Source organism: Gossypium raimondii, chromosome 3 (genome assembly GCF_025698545.1).
Source record: "Gossypium raimondii isolate GPD5lz chromosome 3, ASM2569854v1, whole genome shotgun sequence".
Classification (NCBI taxonomy): domain Eukaryota; kingdom Viridiplantae; phylum Streptophyta; class Magnoliopsida; order Malvales; family Malvaceae; genus Gossypium; species Gossypium raimondii.
This window is the reverse complement of record NC_068567.1, coordinates 6,398,682-6,417,254: the sequence shown is the minus strand read 5'-3', so window position 1 is coordinate 6,417,254 and position 18,573 is coordinate 6,398,682. Positions and strand designations below refer to the sequence as shown.

The following is an 18,573-nucleotide window of genomic DNA, read 5'->3' as shown; positions in this document are numbered from 1 at the left end:
AATAAATCATAATACTAATATGCCTAATAAAACAATAATAAATAATCTAATTTTTTAAAGTACATAAAAAGTAATAAATAAATAATGGAATAATAATAACAATAATAAAGGTAAAATAAAAAATAAAAATGCACAATAAAAAGAAAATACAAAAACAAGCCAATTGTAAATATAAAAAAACAAAGTAAATAAATAAGTGAATACTAATAAAAAAAGTTTGATTAAAAGTTGAAATTAAATAAATAAATAATAAAATAATAAATGAAATAGTTTAAAAAATAAAAACAAAAAAATTAAAGTTAAATAAATTAAGGATTGAATTGAAATCGTAATGAAATTAAGGGGTATAGATTGTAAATAACAAAAAATAATAAAACAGAAATAAGGATCAAAATAAAATGCGCGAAAATAACCAGGGACCAAAAGGGAAATTATCCCAAACCTTGGGACACGTGTCATCCCCTGAGTGGGTGACATTGATCCAGGGACTAAATTGTGAAAAATTTAAAATTACAAGGAAGAAATAAAATAATTAAAAAAGAAAGGGACTAAATTGCAACATGTGAAGAAAATAGAGCGGCCAAATGGGAAAATATTCCCTGTCCCAAAACACATCGTTCCTTGAGAGACCGAATTGAAACAAAATCTAAATCATAGAGTAGAGTAGAGTAGAGTAGAAATTTAAAAAACAAAAAAGGACTGTATTGAAAAATAATTAAAAGGCGGAAGGGCTAAAGGCGGAATTAGACCCCCTTTAAAAAACACGTCGTCCATAGTTGCGGGAAAACAGAAAAAGTGCCTTTTTTCGGCCTCTTGGCTTCCAAAACCCGGATCTAAAGGCTACAAGCCTAAAAGGTAAAAAAGCTTCGACTTTTTTTCTTTTTCTGTTTGCTTCTTTTTATATATATATATATATATGTGTAATAATAGGCTCGAAAAATTTAAAAAAATACCTTTTGAAATTTATCTGTTTTTTATTTCTCTTGTTTCTCCCATAAAAGTTACACTGATCGTTGTGGCTTTATAGCCAATTTACATATTATTTTTTTTCTTTTTTTTACTGTTTTGTACTACTTCTTGCATTTTTTTTGCTGATTTTTGTAGGGATGGTTGACAGAGCAGTTGGTGGTAGGCGCTAGAGGCGGCCACGACACAGGCTAGGGTGCGGCACTAGGGTTTCTGTTTCTGTTTAGGTTTTGAGCCTGTTGGGCCACTAAATTTTTATTTTGGGCTATTTGGGCCACATGTAATTTTTAAGTCTAATTTTTTTGTAATGAACTTGGACTGATATAATTATTTTGGTTTTATATATTTGTTTGGCCCGGACTAAATTGTCCCATTACATTACAGAGAGTACTTTCTTGTAATTATTGCAAGAAAACCCAAATAGGAGATTAGACACCTCTAGAACTTGAATAGATTAAACTCATTGCATCTGGTGCGAATGAGAATGGATTAAAAAAATTATTAGAGTGAACTTAATTGTTTTATATAACTAATGACATAGATTAATATAATATAATATATTTAATATTTTGATATACAAAATAATTTATATTTACATTATGAAATCTATTTTTCATTAATTTTAAAATAAAGTAGTGTGATGATTTTTATGGGGACAATGAATGAGTGTTTGTTGTGTTCCAAAAAGACAATGTTCCATAAATGTTGCTTTGTTCCATCTGATAAGTGCATTCTGATTTTTTATTGTGCGAGGGAATGAAGATTTACTACATTTAGTCAGACAACAATTTCTGTAGTCCCCATGAGATAAATACTACTATTTGCCATTAAGGACAAAATAATTTCTTTATTTTTTTCAAACATGTGTTTGTCTTTTTATCCATGTGTTTATAAATAAAAGGTTTATTTTATAATTGGGCCCTAAAGTATACCCTTTTCTTATTTTGGTACTTAAACTTTTTGTTCCAATTTGGTACTTAAAAGTACACTCACTTCCCAATTTGGTGCCTAAAGTATACCTCCATTATATTTTTAGTCTTTTTTGACAAACATTTTAAAATTTTTCTTATAACCAATCACAAAGCACTATATGACATCTTTATATAAAAAATAAATACTTTATTTTATTAAATATATATATACATTAAAAATATAAAATTAAAAAATTAAATATTTATAACATCTAGAATATATATAAATTATAAAAATTATAAAATAAAATATACAAAAAGCACGATAATTGAAAAGAAATTAGTTGAAATTAATAATTACAAAAATTGTAAAAATTATAAAATTATAAAAAATTGTAACTTTTTTAAAAAGGTTTAAAATAAACTTTTTTTATAAACTTTTAAAATATATACTTATAAAATTCTAAAAGGCATTTAAATTTCAAGTATCTTTTGCAACTACTAGAAATTTAAACACTTTTTTAATTTTTATAACATTTTCCTAATATTTCAATCCCCAACAATGATACCAAAAACTTGATGACTACTAAACTAATTAATAAATTTACTAAGTCATGTAAGCCTATCAATTAATAGTATAGTTATGATAAGCATAGATATCGTTCTCTTAAGGACTACAAATACTAGTAATTATCAACTTTCTATTATTTAACCTAATAATTCAAATGATTGTTTAAAAATAAAATAAACTGTCTAAATTAACTAATGAATGCACCAAAGAATAAAAGATAAAAACAATCAAGTATCAACAAAGTGACAAAACAATACATAGGTAAGAATCTACTTAAATTTCATCTATAATTCTCAATCTAATTTATGCAATTTTTTTCTTCGCTCTTTGATCCGTAGAAATCCTTAATTTATGTTAATATCCCTTTCAAGTAAAAGAGCAACTAACTCTAGGTTGATTAATTGAAATTTGTTTCTAATTAAAACCCCTATTATTGTATTAATTCGCTGTATGGATCCCCCTATTAAATTTGATTCTAATCCGGTAGATTTGTGTCGTTCTATTTTTAAGATTGCACGAAACTCCATTTAATTATGTTGGATCTAACCTCAAAAAGGTCTATTCAACCTCAAACTTAAGCACATCAAACATGGACCAACACTCTACAATTATCAATCAAAGAATAATTAAGCATTCATAATTGAAAACAAAGAAAGTAAGGTTTTATGGCATAAAACTAGAAATCAAACAATAGAATCTATCCTATGTTTCATCTCCCCTAAGTATTAAGAGAATTAGTTCATACTTGCAAGAATAAACACAAAAAATACAATATGACCACTAAAATAAAAGAATTCCATGATAACTCCCTTGGAAATCAGCTTGGAATCTTGAATTTTGATGGAGAACTGCTTGGAAATCGACTTCAATGGTGTTATTTGGGTAATTTTCGTGTTATATCTTGATAGTTGCTTATTCCCTCGTTTATTTTATTATCTATGCCTTCTTAAAGTGTCAAAAAAAAAACTTAAAAATTGCAACTTTCAATTGTTAGCACACACGGTTCCTGAGATTGACATGCCCTAAGTACACGCTCGTGTGGTTTGCCCATGTGAACCTCTGCTACTCGTGTTCAACTTCCGGACTGCTCCAATGTTCTAATTTTCACCCGTTTTTCACTCCTATTTCTCCCAAGTGCTCTATTAAGCATTAAAACATGAATATAAATTATTAGAAGTATATAATTCACAATTAACACCACATAATCACCCAAAAATACACTAAGAATGAGGCTAAAATATGTTACTTTTGGCACTTATCAATGAGTATTATGTTAAATAACACACAAGTTTCAAAATGATAGATGAAAGATAGATATTACTATATCAAGGTGTTTGGTTGTTGAGAATTATGATATTTATTACTATGGTTATCTTGTGTTTGCTATGAAGTAAAACATTAGTGTTATTTATGAATGTGCAATTTTACCCTTATATGTATTAACCTTTTTTTTTTACCTTTGTAATATGGGTTAAATCTATCATCTATGAGGCTTTTACATGTGAGAATTTCTTTTAGAAAAACACACAAATTTAGAATATATACTCCAATTTTTTTTTAAACATAGCATTCATGTGGAAATAGTTAACTTGGTTTTCAACTAAATCAAGAGTGAATTATAGAATACATACTAGTAATTGAGAATTAAATACCTTAATGCTTGTTTATAGGGGAAATTTGAAAACATAAAAAAAAAAAAGTGTTAACACAAGTGATTAGGGATGAACGTTTAATCGAATCGAATCGAATGAATAAATTTTAAGTTAATCGAGTTGACGAATCCTATTTTATCATCCTAACTCTATTTGAATTTTTTTCGAATCAAGTCGAGTGAGATAGAATTTAAATCAAATATATTTGTTCGAGTTAACTTAAAAAAAATAATTTTAGGTCATTGTAATCACTGTCACCCACCATAATCAAATTTGTCCACCCTAATTAAATTTGTAATTAACTTCCATCCCCTCAGTTGCTTCAATTATCTTGTGATTCTTGTCACTATGTATTTTGAAATTAAAAAAATATATTAAATGTAAAAAATGTGATTTTTTAAATAAAATTTATCTTAAAATAAAATATGAAATTGATACCAATATAAAATTTTAACACGAATATTTTATAGCATCATCAATAATTCAATTTTAACAAAAAAATTATAAAGATTCAATATGGTTAAACAATTCAATAATGCAAATAGTACTGTAAAAATATAATGTCGGTAATGACAATATATCACACAGATTTTACGTGGAAACCCTTTCGGGAAAAAAACCACGGGCAGAGGAGAAGAAAATTTACTATGTCGAATTCGAATGATTACAAGAGGAGTAGACTATGTCTATTTATAGGCTTGTAAAACCATATTCTAATAGGAGTGTAGTAAAATTGAAACACCTTATTCTAATCAATATCAAATAGATGGAGTTTAATAAGGTTTAAAAAACCTTATTCTAAACATAAAATAAAAGAAGTATAATTCTATAGGGATTTTACTTTTATTTTTTTTACCACTGTATTTGATTTAAATAAGGATTCGGGTCACTTAATTCTAACAATCTCCACATTGACACAAATTCTTAATGAACAAGTTCTTCATCGCGAACTCTCAACGAACAAGTTCTCCACCTCTTCCATAAAACCCCTTAAGGGTTTAACTTCAATAATGAACACCAACCAAGTCTAAGCAATGCTCAAACTTGGTTATAGGAAGTGACTTAGTCATCATATATGCAGGATTTTCATGAGTACTAATTTTGCTCACAACAATATTGTAACACCCCTTACCCGTATTCCTTAACGGAATAGAGTATGAGGTATTACTAAATTTTTTTTTTATAAAAAAATTTCGGCAGCATTTCTGCTTATTTTTACATAAAATCCCCTGCAAGTTTTCAAAACACAATTTCAAACGATTTCAACATTTCAACCAATTGCAGATATATATGTGTATACACAATTTATCCATTAATAAACACCAACCTATTAAACCGAACAATACTATATATACATATTTATACCACATTACATAAAGTCATCTATACATGCCATGTTTCAAAAGTGTTGATTGCCAAAATACCCAAAAAGTTGATGATAGTGTGGATGATTTTCTGACTTCGTCCAAGTTCCGAACTGGCTTATGTCACTATAATCATGGGAAAATACAAACGAGTAAGCATATAGCTTAGTAAGTAAACATATGACAAGTAAATAAATTTTTCACAAGATTACATAGTGACATAATTTTTATCACACATAAATTTCATTGTTTGCTCAATTTCCAGCAAGCTATTTTTCTGCGTCATAGTTGCCAATTTATTTTTATCTGGAGCTAAAGGGCTCCAAATTAAGTTCTGTAAATTTTCACAAAAACTAGACTCATATACCTTTCCACCATAAAATTTTTAAAATTTTTGGTTTAGCCAATTAGTACAGTTTATTCTTTAAACCTTCCCCTATTTCACTGCCTGACAGTTCTGATCTCTCCTTACTAAACTTTACTTATCTCCCTGTAAAAAAATTAAAAAAAATGTTATCGTTTCTTTATCTTAAAAATAGACTCATTAAGGAATCCAAGCATGTAAATTCCAAGCCATAATTATTTTTGTACATTTTTTGGTGATTTTCCAAAATTGGAACAGGGGATTTCGAAAACAGTTCAACCCTGTCTCAATAAAATTCAAATATCCCCAAATATACAACTCTTTTGCTTCCCCTTTTTCTTTCATATGAAAATAGACTCATTCAGCTTCAATTTCATATATTACTCAACTTTTAATTCATTTTCCACTATTTATAGTGATTTTTCAAATTTTCCCAATTGTTGTTGTTCACAACAGTTTTGTATTTAAATTTGCTTTTTTGTAGGTTTGATGTTTCCTTCCACCTCACACATGGGTTGATTAAGTATCAAACCCAATATCCCTCACATATTCTCGTCCACCTTATATATATTCACCTTTCCGATTTTCCCCTGTTGAACACTTGGAATGTTGTCTGTTATCGGTGGATTCAGCACTTAGCAACCACCAGTGATTCGGAGAATCAGCACTTAGCAACCCCTTTCACATTTAAGATACGGTGGGATCAGCACTTAGCAACCACCAATGAGTCAGGGAATCAACACTTAGCAACCCCCTTCACATTTAAAATACAGTGGAATCAACACTTAGCAACCACCAATGATTCGGGGAATCAGCACTTAGTAACCCCTTGGGGGAATCAGCACTTAGCAATCCCCTTTATATTCAATGTACTCCGGCCTATTCCGAGTGTTCAACCGAAAACCGTGTTTTTCAACACTTTACCACCTTTCCCAACTTAACCACATTTTTAGTATCTATACCAAGTATTTATTCTATGTTCAATTAAATCTCAACATATATTGAATAATATCAAAATAATGCATTAATTCACATGTTTACTTACCTTGGTGCAAAATATCGTAATTTTGCAATTTACTCCATGACCTTCTCTTTTCCCCGTTTGAGATTATCTTCTCGTCTTTCTTGATCTATAATAGCAAATTTAACTCATTAAATGTTCACATTTATTAAAATAGTCCTCCCCCCACTTTTTGAAAAATTTCAATTTTGCCCCCAAACTTTTACATATTTACACTTTTGTCCCCAAGCTCGGAAATTAAATTTCATCTCTTATTCTTATGTTTTATGACATGCTGAACATTTTTCCCTTCTATGACAATATCAAATTCTCACTCTAACACACACTTTTGAACATTAATTATTTTTACCGATTATGTCAATTTACCCATTTTCGCTTAAAATCACTTAGCAAAAGTTGTTTAACATAATTTATAGCTTCATATTCTACCATAAAACAGCAAAATAAACACATTTCACCTATGGATATTTTTCCAAATATGAACCCTAATATGAATTATTGCTAGAATAAGCTAAATTAAGCTACCAAGACTCAAAAAACGTAAAGAACATTAAAAACGGGGCTTGAAATCACTTACTATTGAGATTGGAAGCTTAAAAACCCTAACTATGGCTTCCCCCTTGCTGATTTCGTTCACCATGAAGAAGATGAGCACATTTTGCCATCTTTTTCCCTTTTTAATTCTTTTTATTACTAAATGACTAAAATGCCCCCGTTAAAAAAATCTATTTCACCCATTTGTTATGTCTATTTTTGTCCATCAATTAACTAATGGTCTAATTACCATATAAGGACCCCCAATTTATAATTTCATAACAATTAGACACTTTTAACATGTAGAACTCAACTTTTGCACTTTTTACAATTTAGTCCTTTTGACTAAATTGAGTGCCCAAACGTCGAAATTTTCGAACGAAATTGTTACGAAATTTTTCCGTGAAATTGTAGACCATAAAAATATAATGACAATAATATTTTCCCTCGTCGGATTTGTGGTCCCGAAACCACTGTTCCGACTACGCCCAGAATCGGGCTGTTACAAATATCACCACGAGGAATAATATCACGAACAAAATGATACCGAACATCAATGTGTTTTGTTATCTCATGAAACATTTGATTTTTTGTAAGGAAGATGGCACTCTGACTGTCACAAAATACTGTATTGATTTGAAGGCTTCATTGAGTTCACTAAAGAGTCCCTTCAACCAAATAGCTTTTTTATAAACCTCAGTAATCGCCATGTACTCAGCTTCAGTGGTAGACCAAGCGAATGTAGTTTGCAAAGTGGTTTCCAACTGATTGCACAACCTCCGATTGTAAAGACATAACCTGTGAGAGATCTTCTTCTATCGAGGTCTCCAGCAAAATCAGCATCAACATACCCAATAACTCCATCTCTAGTTATTCCAAACTGTAAGCAAACATTGGTAGTACCTCGTAAGTATCTTAAAACCCACTGAATTGCTTTCCAATGTTCTTTACCAGGATTCGCAATGTATCTGCTAACTGCACTAATTGCATATGATAAATCTGGACGTGAACAAACTATGGCATACATGAGAGATCCCACTGCACTAGAGTATGGAACATGTGACATGTACTCAATCTCATCATCTGATTGTGGAGACAAAGCCAATGAAAGTTTGAAATAGGCTGCTAAATGAGTACTAACAGGCTTAGCATTCTGCATATTGAATCTGCAAAGAACTTTCTCAATGTACCCCTTCTGACTTAGGTACAATTTACTTGATTTTCTATCTCTGAGAATCTCCATACCAAGTATCTTTTATGCTGGTCTCAAATCTTTCATCTTAAATTCTTCACTTAGTTGGGCTTTGACATTTCTTATCTCTCATTTATCTTTCGCTACTATCAACATGTCATCAACATAAAGGAGTAGATACACAAAAGAACCATCACTGTTTTTCTTAAAGTAAACACAACTGTTAAAGCTACTTCTTTTAAAATCATGAGAAGTCATAAAGGAATCAAACCTCTTGTACCACTGTCTTGGTGACTGTTTCAAACCGTAAAGGGACTTTTCAGTAAGGAAACATAGTTGAGACTGTAAAACCCTCTGGTTGTTGCATGTAAATATCCTCCTCAAATTCTCCATGCAAAAATACAGTTTTTACATCTAACTGCTCAAGCTCCAAATCATGCATGGCCACAATACCAAGCAAAGCTCGAATCGAACTATGCTTCATAACTGGGGAGAACACATCTGTGAAGTCCACTCCTGGAATTTGACTGTAACCCTTTACAACAAGCCTTGCTTTATATCTGGGTTCTTCAACTCTTAGAGTCCCTTCTTTCTTCTTAAACATCCATTTACAACGAACAACCTTTTTACCTTTAGGAAGTTTCACAAGATCCATGTTTTATTTTTGTGTAGTGATTCCATCTCCTCTTGCATAGCAAACATCCACTTTTCTGAGTCTTTACAACTAACCGCTTCAGAATAATTAGATGGCTCTTAGTTTGCGTCTATATCTTCAGCCACATTTAAAGCATAAGCAACTAGATCAGTCTCGGCATACTTCTTTAGAGGTTTAATTTCTCTTCTAGTTCTATTTTGGTGATAGAGTATTGTGGTGAAGAAGTAATTCTATTTTGAATTTTTGTACTGGCTTCAGTAGTCAACTCTATTGTAGATTTTGGATTAATCTGATGCTCCACCTACTTTTGATTTTCTTTATTGGAAGAGTTTTTAAGAGATAAGTTAAGTAGCATAGCAGTTTCATTAAAAACATCTCTACTAATCACAACTTTTCTATTTTCAAGACACCATAACTTATACCTTTTTACACTTGCTTTATAACTAAGAAAAACAAATTTAATGGATCTCGGTTTCGATTTTCCATTATCAACATGAGCATACACAGGATAACCAAAGATCTTTAAATCAGAATAGTCAGCAGGATTACCAGACCATACCTCTTGTGGAGTCTTTTTCTCAATGGCAACGGATGGAGATCGGTTGATCAAAAAAATGCAATAGAAACTGCTTCGACCCAAAATGACTTTGGTAAGTTGGCATTTGACAACATACATTGAACCTTCTCCATGACCGTTCTGTTCATTCGTTCTACAACGCCGTTTTGCTGTGGAGTATGACGAACTGTCAAGTGTCTCACAATCCCTTCTAACTTGCACAGTTTATTAAACTCATCAGAACAGAACTCTAAGCCATTGTCTGTGTAGAGATATTTTATTTGCTTTCCCATCTATTTTTCAATCATGGTTTTCCAAGACTTAAATGCCGAAAACATATCGCTTTTCTGCTTCAGGGAGAACGCCCACACTTTTTCTGGAAAATTCATCAATAAAAGTTAGCATATAATTAGCTTCACCTCTCGAAGGCACTCTGGATGACCCCCACAGACCAGAATGAATATACTCTAACGTTCCTTTCGTGTTATAGATTCCTCTGGTGAATCGAACTCTCCTTTGCTTCCCAAAAACGTAGTGCTCACAGAACTTTAGTTTGCAAATTCTTTACCCATCAAGAAGTCCTCTTTTGCTCAATTCTGCCATGCCATTCTCACTCATATGCCTTAGGCGCATATGCCAAAGTTTAGTAATAGCATCATCTGATAAGGAAAAGGATGTGACAGTTACATCACCAATAACAGTAGAACCCTGCAAAACATATAACTTGGTAGTCTTTCTCTGCCCTTTCATCACAACGATGGAACCTCTGGAAATCTTCAAAACCCCACTTTCAGTTGTGTATTTGTACCCTTTTGAATCAAGAGTACTTAACAAAATTAAATTTCTCTTCAATTCTAAAATATGTCGTACGTCACTAAGTGTTCTAACAACTCCATCAAACATCTTAACTTTAATTGTTCCAACACCTGCAATTCTACATAAAGTGTTATTTCCCATCAAAACAACACCTTCAGACATTATTTCGTAAGTTGTAAACTAATCCCGATTGGGACTCATGTGGAAGGTGTAACCCGAATCAAGGATCCACTCATCGCTCACTTTAAAATTATTGACAGAAACGACTAGAAGTTCACCATCGTTGTAGTCTTATACAACATCAGCCTTACCAGAATTTTTTGGTTGTTTTCCATTTTGATTCACAGCCTCCCTTTTGATCTTGTTATGTAGCTTATAGCACTCAGATTTAATGTGTCCTTTCTTTTTGCAGAAGTTACAAGTTTTACCTCTGTTTGAAGACTTCGATCTACCCTTAGATTTACCGCCAGGATTCCGTTCCTGTGTCCTTCCACGATCATCATTAGCATTTCGATCTTGTCTCCCATGAACAATGAGACCCTCTCCTTGAGAGTTGGTTTTAACCATAAGATACTTCATCTTATCATACGAGGTTAAAGAATCATAAACCTCATCAACTATGAGAGACTCGCGGCTATATAAAATTGCATCTCTAAAGGTTGAATAAGACGGGGACAACGAACAAAGTAGAATCAACCCTAGATCTTCCTTATCATACTGAACCTCCATGGCCTCTAAATTTGAGAGAATTTCTTTAAACACTGTCAAGTGTTCGTGCACAGACGCACATTCCTCCAAACGATGAGCATAAAGACGTTGCTTCATATGCAGCTTACTAGTTAGATTTTTCGACATACATATTTGTTCCAACCTCTTCCATAATCCAGCGACGGTCTTCTCCTTCATCACATCCTGCAAAATTTCGTTAGACAAATGCAGATGTAACTGTGTTAACGCCTTTCAATCCTTGCGCTTCTTCTCTTCTTCCGTCAATGTTGAAGGCATCTTATCTACCTCTAGCAGGGCTTCCTCTAAGTCTATCTGTGCAAGAACTGCCTGCATCTTTATCTGCCACAACGCGAATCTGGTGTTGCAATCCAACAGCGGAATTTTATACTTCAAAGACGTCATTACCGTGATTGAGATGAACAACTCAGAAGCTCTAATACCAATTTGTAAAAATAGAATGTCAGTAATGACAATATATCACAAGAAAAATAAATAAAAATAAAAACACACAGATTTTACGTGGAAACCCTTTCGGGAAAAAAATCACGGGCAGAGGAGAAGAAAATTTACTATGTCGAATTCGAATGATTACAAGAGGAGTAGACTATGTCTATTTATAGGCTTGTAAAACCATATTCTAATAGGAGTGTAGTAAGATTGAAACACCTTATTCTAATCAATATCAAATAGATGGAGTTTAATAAGGTTTAAAAAACCTTATTCTAAAAATAAAATAAAAGAAGTATAATTCTATAGGGATTTTACTTTTATTTTATTTTACCACCGTATTTGATTTAAGTAAGGATTTGAGTCACTTAATTCTAACAAGTACAAAATGTAAAATTTAATTTAATAATATAAATAGTATATATAAACTTATTACTATTTAGGTTTAGAAAATTTTTTGGATGATTTTAATTTTTGATTTGGGGTAGAAGGCGAAGTAAAAGTTTAGGGAAAATAAAAAAGTTTTGGGGGCTAAAGGAGTAAAATTTTGGGGGAAATAAATGGAGTAAAATTTGGGGGATATTCAAAAAGAATGGGGGATGAGTTTGGGGCGGAAGGGGGTGAGATGGGAGGGGAGTAAAAGTTTTGGGGAGAAAATGTGAGGGAGTAAAAGTTTTAGGGAGAAAATGTGAGGGAGTAAAAGTTTTAGGGGAAAGTAAAGAGATTTGGGAGTTTGGGGGTAAAAATATAAAATATTATAGTTTTATATTCAATTTATTCAAATTATTCGAATTTGAAAACTAAACTCGATTCGAACTCGAAATTAAAAAAAATTCGAGTTGACTTGAATAACTTGATTAATTCGAATAACTCAATTCGTTTAACTCGAAATTCGAATTTTTTTCGATTTTTTTGAGTCGAATTGAATTTTGCTAACCCTTACAAGTGATATTCAAATATCACCTCCAAGATTGTTTTATTTATCCCTCATCTTGAAACAAAAAGTCACATGAGTATAAAATTCAAAATTAGATGATACACTAGTATTAATTAATATATCACGTTAGTATTACCTTTACCAAGCGGGTCGTTATTCGCTGTTACATGCAAAGAAGAGAGGAAAATAACACAAGAACTATAAAACTTCCAAGTCCCATGTAAAAAGTAAGGATGTTGGAATTGGACTGGACTGATCGAACTGATTGAATCGAGAATTAATTAGTATATTAGTCTAAAGCAAAAGGTTAAATGAGTTAAACCATGAATCAATACGAACATTGGCAATAAGCTGAAAAGCTACAGACGTTGGATGAAATAAAAGAAAGCAATTGTATTTTATTCTATTCAAAGTGAGTTTTTTCATGCACCCAATACAATGTACTTATATACTTTCCACATGCTAAATTTAGCATGATTCATCCTAAGCATATATCAACTAAAAATCAGATTTTTTCTATTTATAGAATTTGATAATTTCAAAAATCTGATTTAATCAGTCACTAATTCTTCTGTAATCTTTTTAATTCAGCCTCTTTTTTTGCTTCTTGTTCCCATTTAGCCCATTTTGCTTGATTTTCAATTTTGACACTCCAATTTCATCCCTGATAAGATTTAAGTAAGAAATCATAAGTTTAGTAGTATTCTATTAAAAAATTAACCAAAACATAGATACATTAAAAGTACAAAATTAACTTGCTATGGGTCACCCTACCTCTTTGTCCTTTTTATGAATATCCTTTAGGAGTAGTTGGATTTGGGTGCTAAGGTCTTTTTCGCTATCATCCTAAGTGCCACATGATTCAATTGACTCATTTGTGTTTCATAGATGATTTGCTTACCTTTTGTAAGGTTAAAGTTGATTCTGTGATGGGTATTTGGAGTATCCTCTCCACTTTTTACCAGCTTTCTAGGCTTCAACTTAATGCAAGGAAAAGTGAGATCTTTGTAACAAGAGTGTCTTGTGAGGAACTCAACCTTACTCATAGTTCTACTGGTTTTAAAGTTGGGCAACTGCTGGTGCGTTATCTTTGGCATCCCTCTAGTTACAAGAAAGCCTTTTGAGACAGGTTGCTTGCCATTGTTGGAGAGTATCAAATCTAAGATCACAGGTTAGGCTGCAAAACAATTGAGTTTTGCTAGGAGAATGCAGTTGATTCAATCTGTTACTTTTCAGATACAAAACTTCTTGTGCCGGCATTTCATTCTTCCAAAAGGGATTCTCAATGAATCAATCAAATCTGCTCTCTCTCTTTTTTTTTTTTGGAAAGGCAACGAGGATCCTGCCAGAGGGGCAAGAGTGAACTGGAAAAGGATTTGCTCTCCTACAGTTGAGGGTGGACTTGAGATGAAGGATCTTAAGAGTTGGAACAAAGCTTGTATATCCAACTCATAAGAAACATCTTAGCAGGTCAGGGATCACTTTAGATTGTTTGGGTCCAAGAGTATAAGCTTACATGCTCCTCTTTAAGTCAAGTTCGACTGAAATGCAATATCAGGATACTAAAGCTTAGAGAAAGGCTTTGGTTGTGCTGGAAAGCCCTGAGCTAAATGGGAGGAAGGTCACTATTTCCGGAATTTGAGAAATAATCAAACCAAAGAATGAGAAGATTGCATGGCACGAACTGTTTGGTGTCCACTTCACGTTCCCAAATGTTCGTTTGTCTTTTGGATGGAAATCCTTGATCGTCTCCCAACAAAGGATAGGTTGATCAGGAGGGGGATGGGTATAGAGAAACATAGTTTGTTTTGTCATGCTGAGAATGAAACCAAGGATCATCTCTTTGCTGAATGCACATTTGCGAAAAAAGAAAAAAGTCGTGGGAACAAGTTTTGCTTTTGTGCAATTTTCAGAGGACTACGATATATTATTTATCCAAGTTCACTTTGATTTTAGTTCAAATAGTGTTAAATGCCTAAATCTGCTTTATTTATATTGATAGTCGACTGACAGATGTGAATATGTCCAAATGCAACAACCGTTGGCTCCCTTTGGATCAATGCGCGGTGGCTGAAGTTGCCAACATGCCTTAACAGCACCGTACTCCTCCAAAGGGACCCTTATAAGTAACAAAGATATGCAATCAGGAAACTATAATTGAAAATTATTAAAGAGAAAGACCGAAGAACCGGCAACCAAAAGGCTGTAATTGACATCCTTGGTTCAGACCAGGGTTCAGGTGTAATAAGATATACAAGTTAGGCACAACAAGTCTAGGACAGAGGATTCACAAACAATACACGCATGCTTCATTTCATTCGGACAATTGCTAACCGTAGCCGGCACAAGTAAAAGCCTCTCGATCTCAACATCATCATTCACCACTCTTCATCGTTATAACAAACATGATTAACCAGATTTGAAAAGCAAAACCGCTTTCTGGTCTAAGTAAAAATAAACAAAGTGGTTCGTCTCGTGAGTAACGTACGAGCCTGCATCAAAATCAAAGAAACAGATGTTTAATGAAACATGGTTTTGTAGCGTAAACAGAATTTTCCCTCTGATTTGTTTTCAAATAAGCACAAGAAGATCACAAAGTAACAAGACCAAAAAGGCAGTACCTGTTTAACACCTAGAACTCGAAGGAAATTTTCATCACGCAAAGAAATCTGAAAGAAAAAGGTTCTAAACTATGCATATAGTACAAGCACTACAACTCCAAATTCACTTTATGAATGACAGCAAAGAAGCCTCTAATAGTATTTTATCTAGGTTGCCTTCCATTAGAGTCTAGATCAAGGATTATATATCTAGCATACAATCCATAGGATCTGGGATGAACACTAAAGAGTATAATTTGGTTAAAGTACCTGAGCATTCCCAAAATTATAGCAGACTACATTACTTGGCATAAAGAAAAACTAGAGCTGCCTCTTTCAAAATCATTAAACGAGAACACGTGCAATTAAGAGTATATGATACCAATATAAATTGTAATTATGCCACATAAAGAAAGCTCTAACTGAATTAAAATCAAACACAATATATTTACATATCAGTTGCCTATCTTTTCTTTCATCTCGGAGAAATAATGTGTTCTTTTAGTAATGAGCATCTACCCTAGTAACATCATTCCATCCCATAAACCCCATCCCTTTCTTCAAATCCCTAGTTTTGTGCTCAGGACGTTAAAGCTGAAAGTTCCAAGGTCTAACCACTTTCTAATGCAACAGAAAAACCTATATTACAGATGATATACAGGTTGTAATATAGGTCCCACCTTAGTTCCATTAACCATATGAAAACAGCATAGCAACAATGCTGTTGGAGGTATTAAATAGGTTATTAAGCACATTGATGAAACAATATTAGCCCCATCGGACTAAATCCACAAATAACCAACTGCCATACTCACATCCCCAATGAAACTGCCTCTATAAAATCAAGTAAAATAGCAGATTAGGCATTAATTTGTTCGAAGAGGTGCCACTAGAGCTGAAACCCTTGTTTGAACACAAAAAGTTACTAATCTCCCATTGAAGAACGACATAGAGTTTGAGACCAAAAATTGAAGTAGCCCCATTCACCAAAAGCAATCAATCTAATAAAATTACATATTGATCTTAACCTAGAAATTACATAGTAATGAAGAAAGGCTGACCTTAGGAGAATCCAATCTAACATCTGTACCATTAATGGTAACTAAAATAAATTGAAGTTAATCTCTGTTTTAAGCCTAGATCTGCTATGATTTCAACTATTTCGTAGAAAGTGTTTTCCATACAATTGAACTTGTTTATATACCAACATAGATCAAAATAAATCTAAATGGAAAAATGGGTTACCAAAATTGCGACCAACGATGCAATGCCAAGTGGGTCCATGTCTCTTATCGAATTCCTTCTTTATATGCTCGGCTACATCTTTTTCTACATTGTTCTTCTCAAATGCCTAATAAAAAACCCAGAAAAAAATCACTCAACAAATTTATATTGTTTACTAGTAAACGAAGATCAAATGAACAAAACCCAGAAATGGAATCGAATCGAAAACCATGAAAATCGAGTAAAAATGGAAGATTGAAAAGAAAAATGAGAGAAAGAGGGAGAGCTAACAGCGATGGCAATATTGACAGCTTCCTTTTGCATGTCGTCTTTCATGTCAGCGCTTTTAATGACGACTTTCTTGGCAGCTAAAGTAGTCGATTCGGCGGTAAGCGCCGGAGCAGGCTTCCGTTCATCGGTTGCCGGCTTCACCGTTAGAGCTCCGCTGATGCTTCTCTTCGCTTCTTCACTGTTCATTTTCTGGGGGTTGTTAAAAAATAATAATAAAATTCCAGAGCCAAATAAAGGAAGGAAAAGAGCAAAGAAAAAAGACTGAAATTTCTCTCTAATTTCCCATTGCTTGCATCCAGTCACTGTTCTGTTAAAGTTGATTTTTTTTTTATGTAACAGTTGTCGTATTTGAATTTCATCCGTACAAATAATTCATTTTATTTTAAATTGATTCAACAACCTTGCATTTTTTCCCTTAATTTGGATGTAATACATTTTATAATTCATAAAATTATTTATGTTTATAATTTATTGTTCCACTAATCCCGTAATTTGTTAAAACTTATTTTGCGACTAAATTGTTGTAATTATCTGAATACACTTTTGTTATGTTATGCTTGAAAGTTTGTTAAGGGATTACTTATATTTATATTTATATTAAATTTACATTGTAGTTGTATCATCAATGTTGAACCTTGCAAAACTTGAATCTGTGGCTCTTGATATTACAGGAAAGAACTATTTATCCTGGATGTTAGATGTTGAAATACACTTACATGCATAAGGCCTTGGTGAAACTATTAATGAAGGAAATGAAGCATCTAGTCAAGATAACGCCAAAGCTATGATATTTCTTCGCCATCACTTGTCATTTGGAATGGTCTAAAAGGAAGATATGACTACAAGAAAACAGTAATAATTTCTAAAGTTAATTATGATTGGTTGCATTTGAGATTACAAGATTTTAAATTTGTGTGTAAATATAACTCAGCTATGTTTGGAATCAATTCTCGATTGAAATTATATGGAGAGAACATAATTGATGAGGATATGTTAGGAAAAAAAAAACATACTACACATTTCATGCATATAATGTTGTCCTGCAGACACAATATCATGAAAAGGGTTTTAAAATATATTCTGAGTTAATATCTTATCTTCTTGTGGTTGAACAAAATAATGAACTTTTAATGAAACTTCATGAGTCACGTCCAACTAGCTCTACTTTATTCCTTGAAGCGAATGTTAGGGGTGTTCATTCGGTTAACCGACCCGAAATAACATTAATCGAATTAACCGACCTTTCAAAATTTTTAACCGTTAACCGAACCAAAATTTTTTCAAAAAAATTAACCGAACCGAAATTTTTTCGGTTAATTCTGTCGGTTAACCAAATTAACAGAAAATTATATGTTTTTTTTATTTTTGGTTAAAAATTACCCGAATTAACCGAATTACCCGAATTACCCGAATTAACCGAATTGAATCACTACATAATTAAATTATTTTTAGACTTTAGTTTTAGTTTTAGTTTTAGTTTTAGTTTTAGTTTTAGAATTTTATTTTTATTTATTAAATTATTTGTAATTTTTATGATTGGGTTGGGTTGGGTTGGGTAATTAGGTTGGGTTGAATACTTGGGTTTGGATTGGGTTTAGGTGAATAGTGGGCCTATTTATATATTATAATTTTATTTATTAATTTTTTTGGTTAAACCGAAAAAATTCGGTTAACCGACCGGTTTCGAACCGAATTAACCGTTAACCGAAAAATTAAAAAATAATTAACCGACCCCCGACCGAT

At 32.3% G+C, this 18,573-nt stretch overlaps 1 protein-coding gene across 1 annotated transcript; it reads right to left on the bottom strand.

Annotated features, from left to right (window-relative positions):
• Positions 1–14,853: 14,853 nt before the first annotated feature.
• On the bottom strand, positions 14,854–17,142 carry LOC105796844 (uncharacterized). The gene is made up of 3 exons (XM_012626673.2): positions 16,831–17,142; positions 16,561–16,666; positions 14,854–15,207 (listed from the first exon to the last, which is right to left on the bottom strand). Exons 1-3 carry the CDS (start codon positions 17,014–17,016, stop codon positions 15,125–15,127), a joined length of 375 nt encoding a protein of 124 aa, XP_012482127.1. The 5' UTR covers positions 17,017–17,142; the 3' UTR covers positions 14,854–15,124.
• Positions 17,143–18,573: the final 1,431 nt, after the last annotated feature.

What these genes read in the sequence shown, in the direction of transcription:
- LOC105796844 (XM_012626673.2), bottom strand. Translation starts at nt 17,016, where the DNA reads ATGAACAGTGAAGAAGCGAAGAGAAGCATCAGCGGAGCTCTAACGGTG. An exon ending in CTGTCAATATTGCCATCGCT is followed by an intron (nt 16,667 to 16,830) that starts GTTAGCTCTCCC and finishes GTTTTTTATTAG; the next exon opens with GCATTTGAGAAGAACAATGT. An exon ending in CATCGTTGGTCGCAATTTTG is followed by an intron (nt 15,208 to 16,560) that starts GTAACCCATTTT and finishes ATTTTGATGCAG; the next exon opens with GCTCGTACGTTACTCACGAG.